Raw genomic sequence first — 14,417 nt, 5'->3', positions numbered from 1 at the left:
GGTGTGGTGAAGGGTCTGGTGAGGGTTCTGGTCTGGTCTGGTGAGTGGTCTGGTGAGGGTTCTGGTGAGTGGTCTGGTGAGTGGTCTGGTGAGTGGTCTGGTGAGGGTTCTGGTCTGGTCTGGTGAGTGGTCTGGTGAGAAGTCTGGTCTGGTGAGGGGTCTGGTCTGGTCTGGTGAGTGGTCTGGTGAGGGTTCTGGTGAGTGGTCTGGTGAGTGGTCTGGTGAGTGGTCTGGTGAGGGTTCTGGTCTGGTCTGGTGAGTGGTCTGGTGAGAAGTCTGGTCTGGTGAGGGGTCTGGTCTGGTCTGGTGAGCGGTCTGGTCGGGTCTGGTGAGGGGTCTGGTCTGGTCTGGTGAGTGGTCTGGTGAGGGGTCTGGTCTGGTGAGGGGTCTCTGGTCTGGTGAGGGGTCTGGTCTGGTGAATGGTCTGGTCTGGTGAGGGGTCTGGTCTGGTCTGGTGAGTGGTCTGGTGAGAGGTCTGGTCTGGTGAGGGGTCTGGTCCTGTCTGGTGAGCGGTCTGGTCTGGTCTGGTGAGGGGTCTGGTCTGGTGAGGGGTCTGGTCTGGTCTGGTGAGTGGTCTGGTGAGGGGTCTGGTCTGGTGAGGGGTCTCTGGTCTGGTGAGGGGTCTGGTCTGGTGAATGGTCTGGTCTGGTGAGGGGTCTGGTCTGGTCTGGTGAGGGGTCTGGTCTGGTCTGGTGAGTGGTCTGGTCTGGTGAATGGTCTGGTCTGGTGAGGGGTCTGGTCTGGTCTGGTGAGTGGTCTGGTGAAGGTTCTGGTCTGGTGAGTGGTCTGGTCTGGTGAGTGGTCTGGTCTGGTGAGTGGTCTGGTCTGGTGAATGGTCTGTTCTGGTGAGTGGTCTGGTCTGGTGAGGGGTCTCTGGTCTGGTGAGTGGTCTGGTCTGGTGAGTGGTCTGTTCTGGTGAGTGGTCTGGTCTGGTGAATGGTCTGTTCTGGTGAGTGGTCTGTTCTGGTGAGTGGTCTGTTCTGGTGAGTGGTCTGGTCTGGTGAGGGGTCTCTGGTCTGGTGAGTGGTCTGGTCTGGTGAGTGGTCTGTTCTGGTGAGTGGTCTGGTCTGGTGAATGGTCTGTTCTGGTGAGTGGTCTGTTCTGGTGAATGGTCTGTTCTGGTGAGTGGTCTGTTCTGGTGAGTGGTCTGGTCTGGTGAGGGGTCTCTGGTCTGGTGAGTGGTCTGGTCTGGTGAGTGGTCTGTTCTGGTGAGTGGTCTGGTCTGGTGAGTGGTCTCTGGTCTGGTGAGTGGTCTGGTGAGGGGTCTGGTCTGGTGAATGGTCTGTTCTGGTGAGTGGTCTGGTCTGGTGAGGGGTCTCTGGTCTGGTGAGTGGTCTGGTCTGGTGAGTGGTCTGTTCTGGTGAGTGGTCTGGTCTGGTGAATGGTCTGTTCTGGTGAGTGGTCTGTTCTGGTGAGTGGTCTGGTCTGGTGAGTGGTCTGGTCTGGTGAGTGGTCTGGTCTGGTGAATGGTCTGTTCTGGTGAGTGGTCTGTTCTGGTGAGTGGTCTGGTCTGGTGAGTGGTCTGGTCTGGTGAGTGGTCTGTTCTGGTGAGTGGTCTGGTCTGGTGAGTTGTCTCTGGTCTGGTGAGTGGTCTGGTGAGGGGTCTGGTCTGGTGAATGGTCTGGTCTGGTGAGGGGTCTGGTCTTTTCTGGTGAGGGGTCTGGTCCGGTCTGGTGAATAGTCTGGTCTGGTGAGGGGTCTGGTGAGGGGTCTGGTCTGGTGAGTGTTCTGATGAGTGGTCTGGTCTGTTGAGGGGTCTGGTGACTGGCCTGGTGAGGAGTCTGGTCTGGTGAGTGTTCTGGTAAGTGGTCTGGTCTGGTGAATGGTCTGGTGAGGGGTCTGGTGAGTTGTCTGGTGAGTGGTCTCGTGAGGAGTCTGGTGAGGGGTCTGGTTAATAGTCTGGTCTGGTGAGTGGTCTGGTGAGTGGTCTGGTGAGGGTTCTGGTGAATGGTCTGGTCTGGTGAGTGGTCTGGAGAATGGTCTGATCTGGTGAGGGGTCTGGTGAATGGTCTGGTCTGGTCTGGTGAATTCTCTGGTCTGGTGAGGGGTCTGGTCTGGTGAGTGGTCTGGTCTGGTGAATGGTCTGGTCTGGTGAGTGGTCTGGTGAGGGGTCTGGTGAGTGGTCTGATGAGGGTTCTGGTCTGGTGAGTGGTCTGTTCTGGGGAATGGTCTGGTCTGGTGAGTGTTCTGGTCTGATGAATGGTCTGGTGAGTGGTCTGTTGAGGGGTCTGGTCTGGTGAGGGGTCTGGTTTGGTGAGGGGTCTGGTGAGGGGTCTGGTCTGGTAAGTGGTCTGGTGAGAGGTCTGGTCTGGTAAGTGGTCTGGTGAGAGGTCTGGTGAGGGGTCTGGTGAGGGGTCTGGTGAGTGGTCTGGTCTGGTAAGTGGTCTGGTAAGAGGTCTGGTGAGGGGTCTGGTGAGTTGTCTGGTGAGTGGTCTCGTGAGGAGTCTGGTGAGGGGTCTGGTTAATAGTCTGGTCTGGTGAGTGGTCTGGTGAGGGGTCTGGTGAATGGTCTGGTCTGGTGAGTGGTCTGGAGAATGGTCTGGTCTGGTCTGGTGAATTCTCTGGTCTGGTGAGGGGTCTGGTCTGGTGAGTGGTCTGGTCTGGTGAATGGTCTGGTCTGGTGAGTGGTCTGGTGAGGGGTCTGGTGAGTGGTCTGATGAGGGTTCTGGTCTGGTGAGTGGTCTGTTCTGGGGAATGGTCTGGTCTGGTGAGTGTTCTGGTCTGATGAATGGTCTGGTGAGTGGTCTGTTGAGGGGTCTGGTCTGGTGAGGGGTCTGGTTTGGTGAGGGGTCTGGTGAGGGGTCTGGTCTGGTAAGTGGTCTGGTGAGAGGTCTGGTCTGGTAAGTGGTCTGGTGAGAGGTCTGGTGAGGGGTCTGGTGAGGGGTCTGGTGAGTGGTCTGGTCTGGTAAGTGGTCTGGTAAGAGGTCTGGTGAGGGGTCTGGTGAGGGGTCTGGTGGGTGGTCTGGTCTGGTCTGGTCTGGTGATTGTTCTGGTGAGTCGTCTGGTTAGGGGTCTGGTCCGGTTTGGTGAATGGTCTGGTCTGGTGAGGGGTCTGGTCTGGTCTGGTGAGTGGTCTGGTGAGTGGTCTGGTCTGGTGAGGGGTCTGGTGAGGGGTCTGGTGGGTGGTCTGGTCTGGTCTGGTCTGGTCTGGTCTGGTGATTGTTTTGGTTAGTGGTCTGGTTAGGGGTCTGGTCCGGTCTGGTGAATGGTCTGGTCTGGTGAGGGGTCTGGTGAGGGGTCTGGTCTGGTGAGTGTTCTTATGAGTGGTCTGGTCTGTTGAGGGGTCTGGTGACTGGTCTGGTGAGGTTGTGGTCTGGTCTGGTGAATGGTCTGGTGAGTGGTCTCTTGAGGGGTGTGGTGAGGGGTCTGGTTAATAGTCTGGTCTGGTCTGGTGAGGGGTCTGGTCTGGTCTGGTGAGTGGTCTGGTGAGGGTTCTGGTGAGTGGTCTGGTGAGTGGTCTGGTGAGTGGTCTGGTGAGGGTTCTGGTCTGGTCTGGTGAGTGGTCTGGTGAGAGGTCTGGTCTGGTGAGGGGTCTGGTCTGGTCTGGTGAGCGGTCTGGTCGGGTCTGGTGAGGGGTCTGGTCTGGTCTGGTGAGTGGTCTGGTGAGGGGTCTGGTCTGGTGAGGGGTCTGGTCTGGTAAGTGGTCTGGTGAGAGGTCTGGTCTGGTAAGTGGTCTGGTGAGAGGTCTGGTGAGGGGTCTGGTGAGGGGTCTGGTGAGTGGTCTGGTCTGGTAAGTGGTCTGGTAAGAGGTCTGGTGAGGGGTCTGGTGAGTTGTCTGGTGAGTGGTCTCGTGAGGAGTCTGGTGAGGGGTCTGGTTAATAGTCTGGTCTGGTGAGTGGTCTGGTGAGGGGTCTGGTGAATGGTCTGGTCTGGTGAGTGGTCTGGAGAATGGTCTGGTCTGGTCTGGTGAATTCTCTGGTCTGGTGAGGGGTCTGGTCTGGTGAGTGGTCTGGTCTGGTGAATGGTCTGGTCTGGTGAGTGGTCTGGTGAGGGGTCTGGTGAGTGGTCTGATGAGGGTTCTGGTCTGGTGAGTGGTCTGTTCTGGGGAATGGTCTGGTCTGGTGAGTGTTCTGGTCTGATGAATGGTCTGGTGAGTGGTCTGTTGAGGGGTCTGGTCTGGTGAGGGGTCTGGTTTGGTGAGGGGTCTGGTGAGGGGTCTGGTCTGGTAAGTGGTCTGGTGAGAGGTCTGGTCTGGTAAGTGGTCTGGTGAGAGGTCTGGTGAGGGGTCTGGTGAGGGGTCTGGTGAGTGGTCTGGTCTGGTAAGTGGTCTGGTAAGAGGTCTGGTGAGGGGTCTGGTGAGGGGTCTGGTGGGTGGTCTGGTCTGGTCTGGTCTGGTGATTGTTCTGGTGAGTCGTCTGGTTAGGGGTCTGGTCCGGTTTGGTGAATGGTCTGGTCTGGTGAGGGGTCTGGTCTGGTCTGGTGAGTGGTCTGGTGAGTGGTCTGGTCTGGTGAGGGGTCTGGTGAGGGGTCTGGTGGGTGGTCTGGTCTGGTCTGGTCTGGTCTGGTCTGGTGATTGTTTTGGTTAGTGGTCTGGTTAGGGGTCTGGTCCGGTCTGGTGAATGGTCTGGTCTGGTGAGGGGTCTGGTGAGGGGTCTGGTCTGGTGAGTGTTCTTATGAGTGGTCTGGTCTGTTGAGGGGTCTGGTGACTGGTCTGGTGAGGTTGTGGTCTGGTGTGGTGAATGGTCTGGTGAGTGGTCTCTTGAGGGGTGTGGTGAAGGGTCTGGTTAATAGTCTGGTCTGGTCTGGTGAGGGGTCTGGTCTGGTCTGGTGAGTGGTCTGGTGAGGGTTCTGGTGAGTGGTCTGGTGAGTGGTCTGGTGAGTGGTCTGGTGAGGGTTCTGGTCTGGTCTGGTGAGTGGTCTGGTGAGAGGTCTGGTCTGGTGAGGGGTCTGGTCTGGTCTGGTGAGCGGTCTGGTCGGGTCTGGTGAGGGGTCTGGTCTGGTCTGGTGAGTGGTCTGGTGAGGGGTCTGGTCTGGTGAGGGGTCTCTGGTCTGGTGAGGAGTCTGGTCTGGTGAATGGTCTGGTCTGGTGAGGGGTCTGGTCTGGTCTGGTGAGTGGTCTGGTGAGAGGTCTGGTCTGGTGAGGGGTCTGGTCCTGTCTGGTGAGGGGTCTGGTCTGGTGAGGGGTCTGGTCTGGTCTGGTGAGTGGTCTGGTGAGGGGTCTGGTCTGGTGAGGGGTCTCTGGTCTGGTGAGGGGTCTGGTCTGGTGAATGGTCTGGTCTGGTGAGGGGTCTGGTCTGGTCTGGTGAGGGGTCTGGTCTGGTCTGGTGAGTGGTCTGGTCTGGTGAATGGTCTGGTCTGGTGAGGGGTCTGGTCTGGTCTGGTGAGTGGTCTGGTGAAGGTTCTGGTCTGGTGAGTGGTCTGGTCTGGTGAGTGGTCTGGTCTGGTGAGTGGTCTGGTCTGGTGAATGGTCTGTTCTGGTGAGTGGTCTGGTCTGGTGAGGGGTCTCTGGTCTGGTGAGTGGTCTGGTCTGGTGAGTGGTCTGTTCTGGTGAGTGGTCTGGTCTGGTGAATGGTCTGTTCTGGTGAGTGGTCTGTTCTGGTGAGTGGTCTGTTCTGGTGAGTGGTCTGGTCTGGTGAGGGGTCTCTGGTCTGGTGAGTGGTCTGGTCTGGTGAGTGGTCTGTTCTGGTGAGTGGTCTGGTCTGGTGAATGGTCTGTTCTGGTGAGTGGTCTGTTCTGGTGAATGGTCTGTTCTGGTGAGGGGTCTCTGGTCTGGTGAGTGGTCTGGTCTGGTGAGTGGTCTGTTCTGGTGAGTGGTCTGGTCTGGTGAGTGGTCTCTGGTCTGGTGAGTGGTCTGGTGAGGGGTCTGGTCTGGTGAATGGTCTGTTCTGGTGAGTGGTCTGGTCTGGTGAGGGGTCTCTGGTCTGGTGAGTGGTCTGGTCTGGTGAGTGGTCTGTTCTGGTGAGTGGTCTGGTCTGGTGAATGGTCTGTTCTGGTGAGTGGTCTGTTCTGGTGAGTGGTCTGGTCTGGTGAGTGGTCTGGTCTGGTGAGTGGTCTGGTCTGGTGAATGGTCTGTTCTGGTGAGTGGTCTGTTCTGGTGAGTGGTCTGGTCTGGTGAGTGGTCTGGTCTGGTGAGTGGTCTGTTCTGGTGAGTGGTCTGGTCTGGTGAGTGGTCTCTGGTCTGGTGAGTGGTCTGGTGAGGGGTCTGGTCTGGTGAATGGTCTGGTCTGGTGAGGGGTCTGGTCTGTTCTGGTGAGGGGTCTGGTCCGGTCTGGTGAATAGTCTGGTCTGGTGAGGGGTCTGGTGAGGGGTCTGGTCTGGTGAGTGTTCTGATGAGTGGTCTGGTCTGTTGAGGGGTCTGGTGACTGGCCTGGTGAGGAGTCTGGTCTGGTGAGTGTTCTGGTAAGTGGTCTGGTCTGGTGAATGGTCTGGTGAGGGGTCTGGTGAGTTGTCTGGTGAGTGGTCTCGTGAGGAGTCTGGTGAGGGGTCTGGTTAATAGTCTGGTCTGGTGAGTGGTCTGGTGAGTGGTCTGGTGAGGGTTCTGGTGAATGGTCTGGTCTGGTGAGTGGTCTGGAGAATGGTCTGATCTGGTGAGGGGTCTGGTGAATGGTCTGGTCTGGTCTGGTGAATTCTCTGGTCTGGTGAGGGGTCTGGTCTGGTGAGTGGTCTGGTCTGGTGAATGGTCTGGTCTGGTGAGTGGTCTGGTGAGGGGTCTGGTGAGTGGTCTGATGAGGGTTCTGGTCTGGTGAGTGGTCTGTTCTGGGGAATGGTCTGGTCTGGTGAGTGTTCTGGTCTGATGAATGGTCTGGTGAGTGGTCTGTTGAGGGGTCTGGTCTGGTGAGGGGTCTGGTTTGGTGAGGGGTCTGGTGAGGGGTCTGGTCTGGTAAGTGGTCTGGTGAGAGGTCTGGTCTGGTAAGTGGTCTGGTGAGAGGTCTGGTGAGGGGTCTGGTGAGGGGTCTGGTGAGTGGTCTGGTCTGGTAAGTGGTCTGGTAAGAGGTCTGGTGAGGGGTCTGGTGAGGGGTCTGGAGAATGTTCTGATCTGGTGAGGGGTCTGGTGAATGGTCTGGTCTGGTCTGGTGAATTCTCTGGTCTGGTGAGTGGTCTGGTCTGGTATGTGGTCTGTTCTGGTGAGTGGTCTGGTCTGGTGAGTGGTCTCTGGTCTGGTGAGTGGTCTGGTGAGGGGTCTGGTCTGGTGAATGGTCTGGTCTTTTGAGGGGTCTGGTCTGTTCTGGTGAGGGGTCTGGTCTGGTGAGGGGTCTGGTCTGTTCTGGTGAGGGGTCTGGTCTGTTCTGGTGAGGGGTCTGGTCTGTTCTGGTGAGTGGTCTGTTCTGGTGAGTGGTCTGTTCTGGTGAGGGGTCTGGTCTGTTCTGGTGAGGGGTCTGGTCTGTTCTGGTGAGTGGTCTGTTCTGGTGAGTGGTCTGTTCTGGTGAGTGGTCTGGTCTGTTCTGGTGAGTGGTCTGGTGAATGGTCTGGTCTGGTGAGTGGTCTGTTCTGGTGAATGGTCTGGTGAGGGGTCTGATCTGTTCTGGTGAGGGGTCTGGTCTGTTCTGGTGAGGGGTCTGGTCTGTTCTGGTGAGTGGTCTTCATAGAGCTCAACTCTTCCTGACTTTTCTTTTTCTGTTTTCTACCACCTGGAACTGCCTCTGTTCTCTGGACCTCCTCTCTAACACTAGTTGTCCCCGCTATGTACCCTGTATGTATTTTTGTATTCAAATGCATCTGTCTTTCCACCTCTGTGTGTCTGTGTTTTGTCTTGACCTCTGTCTTGTTGGGACAATGTGGTGTCCAGGCCTTCTGAGGTTCTTCACTTTAATGTGATGCTACTACCTGTTGTACACTGATTCAATAGACATCAGTAGTGACTTCAGTAGTATTACTGTGGTCTAAGAGTAGTGCTAGAATTGCATATCTTTGTGTGAGTGAGTGTTATGTGTATGTGTGCCTGTCTGAACTCGGCGCTATCCAATTGAACAAGAACATTACAGAGATATATGAACAGTGCCCATGCTTGTTTGAGTGACATTTATTTGAATGGATCTTCATCTGTCCCTTACTCCCTGTTCAACGTGAAAATAAATACTGTGAGTTTAACTGGCATAGCTGTGTGTGCATGTGTGTCTGTGTTACCATTAATTATTGATAGCAGAAGCTTGCAGATTGCGCATGTGCTAGCTGAAAGTGTTGCTAAGCGAATGCTTTAGCATGTTAGAGAAAGACAGGAGAGCGGGAGGGAGCGAGAGAGAGACAAAACACAAAGAGATTGAGAAACCGAGAGACAAGCGAGAGAGATACACCTGTAGCGTCTCCTACTTTTAGCTCTGTTAGCAATAGCACCTTCAGCAATCTTCTCTTCCTAAACTAACTAGGGAGAAAGACCGAGAGAAGAGGAGGGAGACAGACTGAAAGAAGAGGAGGAGAACAGGGAGAGAAGGAGCGAAGAGGAGCAGGAGGACAGGGAGAGAAGGAGCAAAGAGGAGGACAGGAAGAGAAGGAGCGAAGAGGAGCAGGAGGACAGGGAGAGAAGGAGCGAAGAGGAGGAGGAGGACAGGGAGAGAAGGAGCGAACAAGAGCACTTGATAGAGAGGAAGCTTACTGACGAGTGAGAGATTATCACAGAAATAACAGATGAAGAGAAAAATGGAGAGAAGGTGTGAGACATAGAATGAGAGGAGAAAGAATGGACAGACCGAGACAGATATACTCTGCCAGTGGTGTATGTGGTAAGATGATGAGTCGTCAAGCTTACTTCTACCGGGTCCCTCCTCAGGAGCTGCACAGGAGGAGCCAGCAGGACCCCACCAAGACTAAGGCCCTGCAGACTGTCATTGATATGAAGGTAAGTCTTACTTGTTGATAGGCCCACATTTAAGTCAGACGGCAACAGTAGTTCATCTAATGATCTGGTATCAGTTTCATAGTGAAACAGAGTGAAATATTGATAGCCTGTAAGGTGAGCACAGTTGATTATCTCACTGAATTCAGGAAAGATCACATTACAAAAGAGCATACACATTTTTACAACACAAACACACACACACACACACACACACACACACACACACACACACACACACACACACACACACACACACACACACACCAGTTTAAGAGTGATTGTGTGTTGACTAGGGTCTATATGGGTCCGTGTCCAGGGAAAGACAAATTGGCCCATCCAGAGTAGAGCACTTATTCAATTTGTTTCAAATGTCACATATGGAAGCTTTCACTCTCATCTCAGGCCTTTGAAGTCAGTAGGAGCTGTGAAAAATGCAGTTGACTCCACATGCAAGCACGCACACACACACACACACACACACACACACACACACACACACACACACACACACACACACACACACACACACACACTTTGTGTTAATTCAGCACATGACTCTACCAAGTGTGGTTTATTGCTAAACCACAGTTATTTTTCACACATTTTACCATTTGTCCTCCCATTTAAAGATCGCACATTTTAGAAGGAGGAAGTGGCTTTAGTTCTTCATTGCTGAGGGAATAGTAGAGGCAAACAATCAAATAAACATTGATATAAGCAGAAGAACCAGTCAGATTAGAGTCAGATGTTTTCTATGGTGATGGTTAGAGGTTGGTCCACAGAGTGTGTGTAAGGTTCTGTGTGTTATGTTCTGTGTGTTATGTTCTGTGTGTTATGTTCTGTGTGTAAGGTCCTGTGTGTTATGTTCTGTGTGTTATGTTCTGTGTGTAAGGTTCTGTGTGTTATGTTCTGTGTGTTATGTTCTGTGTGTAAGGTTCTGTGTGTAAGGTTGTGTGTGTTATGTTCTGTGTGTAAGGTTCTGTGTGTAATGTTCTGTGCGTAAGGTTCTGTGTGTAAGGTTCTGTGTGTTATGTTCTGTGTGTAAGGTTCTGTGTGTTATGTTCTGTATATTATGTTCTGTGTAAGGTTCTGTGTGTTATGTTCTGTGTGTAAGGTTCTGTGTGTAAGGTTCTGTGTTTTAGTCATGGGAGCAAGTGTTGTGACTTCTGAGTGAATAAAACGTGTGCAATGTTGTAATTAGTGTTTTATTTTGTTGTTTGTGGCAATGTGTGTTATGTTGTTGGTGCTGAGACGTGTGTTGTGTTGTAATGAGGGTCTGAGACATGTGTATTTGTGTTGTGTGATTTCAGACCACAGCACCCCCTTTCTGTTTTGATCCTGATGTTATCTGGCAGGTACAGTAGTAGTAACAGTGGTTGTTCCTCATCCCTCGTCTAATCTTCTCAATTTTCCTCCCATGGCAATCCTCCATACATGACACATCTCTACAGTGTGTAATACAGTCTTTATCAATCCTCCATACATGACACATCTCTACAGTGTGTAATACAGTCTTTATCAATCCTCAATACATGACACACCTCTACAGTGTGTAATACAGTCTTTATCAAGCCTCCATACATGACACATCTCTACAGTGTGTAATACAGTCTTTATCAATCCTCCATACATGACACATCTCTACAGTGTGTAATACAGTCTTTATCAATCCTCCATACATGACACACCTCTACAGTGTGTAATACAGTCTTTATCAATCCTCCATACATGACACACCTCTACAGTGTGTAATACAGTCTTTATCAATCCTCCATACATGACACATCTCTACAGTGTGTAATACAGTCTTTATCAATCCTCAATACATGACACACCTCTACAGTGTGTAATACAGTCTTTATCAAGCCTCCATACATGACACATCTCTACAGTGTGTAATACAGTCTTTATCAAGCCTCAATACATGACACACCTCTACAGTGTGTAATACAGTCTTTATCAATCCTCCATACATGACACACCTCTACAGTGTGTAATACAGTCTTTATCAATCCTCAATACATGACACATCTCTACAGTGTGTAATACAGTCTTTATCAATCCTCCATACATGACACATCTCTACAGTGTGTAATACAGTCTTTATCAATCCTCCATACATGACACACCTCTACAGTGTGTAATACAGTCTTTATCAATCCTCAATGTGTATTGTCTCTACTGCAGGCTGTGATTGTACCTGTCTGTCCGTCACTATTCTCTTCCTGCACGTTGGTTTCTAACCCCAGACAGTTGGAGTGAAACATGATCATATTCTGCATCCCAAAATGAACTGAACATGGGGTAGAAATCATAATTAATGTGTTGGAAATGGCCTTTACAATCACATTTTGCCAAAGGTGGAACTTTCTTTGTGTTGAGATATGACTCACTATTTTCTGTATAGGTTATTTTCACTTCCTTGGTTTCTTTGTGTGTAATCTCTGTGTGGCTTCTGTACATGGTGTGTTTTGTCAGATTTGAGAGGAACACATGAGATGATGCACGTTGCTGCTGCTGTGTTGCTGCTCTGGATTCGTCTGCTTTGTGTGTCTTTCTCTGCATGTGTATTCATATAGCTACTGTAACACACAGACTGTAACACAAAGACTAGCTTGAGGCAAGGGGTGTGTGTGTGTGTGGGGTGGATGTGTTTGTGAGCATAGGTTTGTGAATTGGGTGTAGGCATGCAGGATGTAAAATCGTGTGTGTGTGTGTATGCAGTATACCGTAGTGTATGTTGGGGCGTCCGTGGAGGATGTCAGTAGAGTTGTAGTAATGGAGGTCAGATGGTTGAATGCAGACTGAGGTTTCTACCGATGCCATCATACAATCTGCTTCCATTTATTCCATTACCTTCTCGTCTTCTCCAAGGTTTACCATTTAACGTGTGTCTGATCTTATGGAGCTCAACAAGCTCAGGACCTTTCCCGTTCCCTCATAGATACTGTGCACGCCGGAACAAATACAACCTGCTTTGTCGCTACACAGAACTCTGGCCTTCATCCACCCATTCCTATTCAGGCCAGTCACTGGTTCAGTGGTATGTTCTAGCTAGGACAGGGATCTGCTATTGTCTGTGTGTCAGTCTAGCTCTATAACACATCTGTCTTTTCAGCTAATAATATAGATTGGTATCTATCTCACTCACACTGTCCCATTTAGCTCTCTGTGTGTCTCTGGGCACGGCGTCATGTCTGCCTGCACTCCTGTCTCTTGTTCTCTTTTCTGTTTATAATTTTTGTGATCAACCCTTTATTAAACATCAACTTTGAGAGGCAGACTGTGACGACCCTTGCCCTCTCGACTCTACCTCTTTTCTATTCACACCTTTTACAAACCATCATGTCTGTGGCTGACGTGGGTGTCTCCCCCTCTTGGCTGCTGTATGTACTGTAGGACACTAAGATATCGTCTCTGGAGAGGAACATCCGAGACCTGGAGGATGAGGTCCAGTTGATGAAGACCAGCGGGCTGCTCCACCCTGGCGAACGCCTGGATGAACTCAAACACATGGAGGTCTATAAAAGCCACTCCAAGTTCATGAAGAAACAGGTAGCGAGATACTCACTGGTGTAGAGTCACTCTGCTTGACATCTCCACATGTTGCTATGGTTGTGTATGTCACTTCTGCATGGTTGTGAAGAAGCCAAGTATCACGTCAACAGCACTGTTAACTGCGCATGTGTTGACTGCATGTGTCTATGTTTTCTCATTTACTGGTCTCTGTGCATGTCACGACCTTGTCTCTACTGTATGTGTCTCCTTCAGCTTCATGAAGACCAAGGTAGAACATCTCATCTCCAGTCCTATCCACTGCATGTCTTAACCATACAGTTGAAGTTGGAAGTTTACATACACTTAGGTTGAAGTCATTGAAACTCGTTTTTCAACCACATTTGGCAAGTCGGTTAGGACATCTACTTTGTGCATGACACCTCATTTTTCCAACAATTGTTTACAGACAGATTATTTCACTTATTTCACTGTATCACAATTCCGGTGCGTCAGAAGTTTACACTAAGTTGACTGCCTTTAAACAGCTTGGAAAATTCCAGAAAATGATGTCATGGCTTTAGAAGCTTCTGATAGGGTAATTGGCATCATTTGAGTCAATTGGAGGTGTACCTGCTTGATATCATGGGAAAATCAAAAGAAATCAGCCAAGACCTCAGAAAAAAATTGTAGATCTCCACAAGTCTGGTTCATCCTTGGGAGCAATTTCTAAACATCTGAAGGTACCACGTTCATCTGTACAAACAATAGTACGCAAGTATAAACACCATGGGACCACGCAGCCGTCATACCTCTCAGGAAGGAGTCACGCTCTGTCTCCTAGAGATGAACGTACTTTGGTGCGAAAAGTGCAAAAATGGGTGAGGCTTGCAAGCCCGAAGAACACCATCCCAACCGTGAAGCGGAATGGCAGCATCATGTTGTGGGGGTGCTTTGCTGCAGGAAGGACTGGTGCACTACACAAAATAGATAGAATCATGAGGCGGAAAATTATGTGGATATATTGAAGCAACATCTCAAGACATCATTCAGAAAGTTAAAGCTTGGTCGCAAATGGGTCTTCCAAATGGACAATGACCCCAAGCATACTTCCAAAGATGTGGCAAAATGGGTTAAGGACAACAAAATCAAGATATTGGAGTGGCCATCACAAAGCCCTGACCTCAATTCTGTAGAAAATTTGTGGGCAGAATTGAAAAGGTGTGTGCGAGCAAGGAGGCCTACAAACCTGACTCAGTTACTCCAGCTCTGTCAAGGGGAATGGGCCAAAATTCACCCAATTTATTGTGGGAAGCTTGTGGAAGGCTTCCCAAAACGTTTGACCCAAGTTAAACAAGTTAAAGACCATGCTACCAAATACTAATTGAGTTTATGTAAACTTCTGACCCACTGGGAATGTGATGAAAGAAATAAAAGCTGAAATAAATAATTATCTTTACTTTTATTCTGACATTTAACATTCTTAAAATAAAGTGGATCCTAACTGACCTAAGACAGGGAATTTTTACTAGGATTAATTGTCAGGAATTGTGGAAAAACTGAGTTTAAATGTATTTGGCTAAGGTGTATGTAAACTTGTGACTTCAACTGTATGTGTACTGCAAGGTATCACATCACCTGTACTCTTCCTCTACTGTTGTCTGAGCGAAACCTTCGTGTTTCTACTGTCTCTTGTCAAAACTTTCTGGCTTTTCAGCCGAGACCCAGAAGAGCCGTCACTCACTTTGGAAAGATCTCGACTGAACCAACTATATCAACAAACTGTCTTCACTTCTTGTCGCCGCCATGGCACAGCTTTTCGGCTTCAGCTTTTGCTTCTCCTCCAGCTCTCCATGGAAAACACAAGCCATATCGGTTTACAGGCGATGGTGTCCATTTGCACTACTTCCTTTGTCAGACAGGAAGCTGCAGTTTTATAAGAGCTCAGGTTCAATTTCTCTGGTGCAAGTGCTCTCTAATGGTTTATTCATACCTACACACTCACACACGCTGTCCAGTAAACTCCAAGCATCAGTAATAATACTGTACTCTAAATGGTACATCCAATATTCCACCGGGGATTCAACATAAAGCATTTCTTTGAATGGGAACGTCCGCTCTAATTGCTTTATGTGGTGATGAATGGCGG

General features: G+C 50.4%; 1 protein-coding gene across 1 annotated transcript in view; it reads left to right on the top strand.

The window, feature by feature from the left end:
- Positions 1 to 14,417, top strand: part of LOC110518541 (ERC protein 2) — a 492,964-nt gene that overhangs the window by 91,329 nt on the left and 387,218 nt on the right. The window contains exons 4-5 of the mRNA XM_036947561.2: positions 8,705 to 8,773; positions 12,173 to 12,328. Of these exons, the coding sequence (XP_036803456.2) occupies positions 8,705 to 8,773; positions 12,173 to 12,328 (225 nt within the window). The remainder of the gene's footprint in view (positions 1 to 8,704; positions 8,774 to 12,172; positions 12,329 to 14,417) is intronic.

The sequence above is a fragment of the Oncorhynchus mykiss genome, chromosome 16 (assembly GCF_057628025.1).
Source record: "Oncorhynchus mykiss isolate SJ-2025 chromosome 16, ASM5762802v1, whole genome shotgun sequence".
Classification (NCBI taxonomy): domain Eukaryota; kingdom Metazoa; phylum Chordata; class Actinopteri; order Salmoniformes; family Salmonidae; genus Oncorhynchus; species Oncorhynchus mykiss.
The sequence above is the reverse complement of the archived record's forward strand: the minus strand, read 5'-3'. Positions and strand labels throughout refer to the sequence as shown.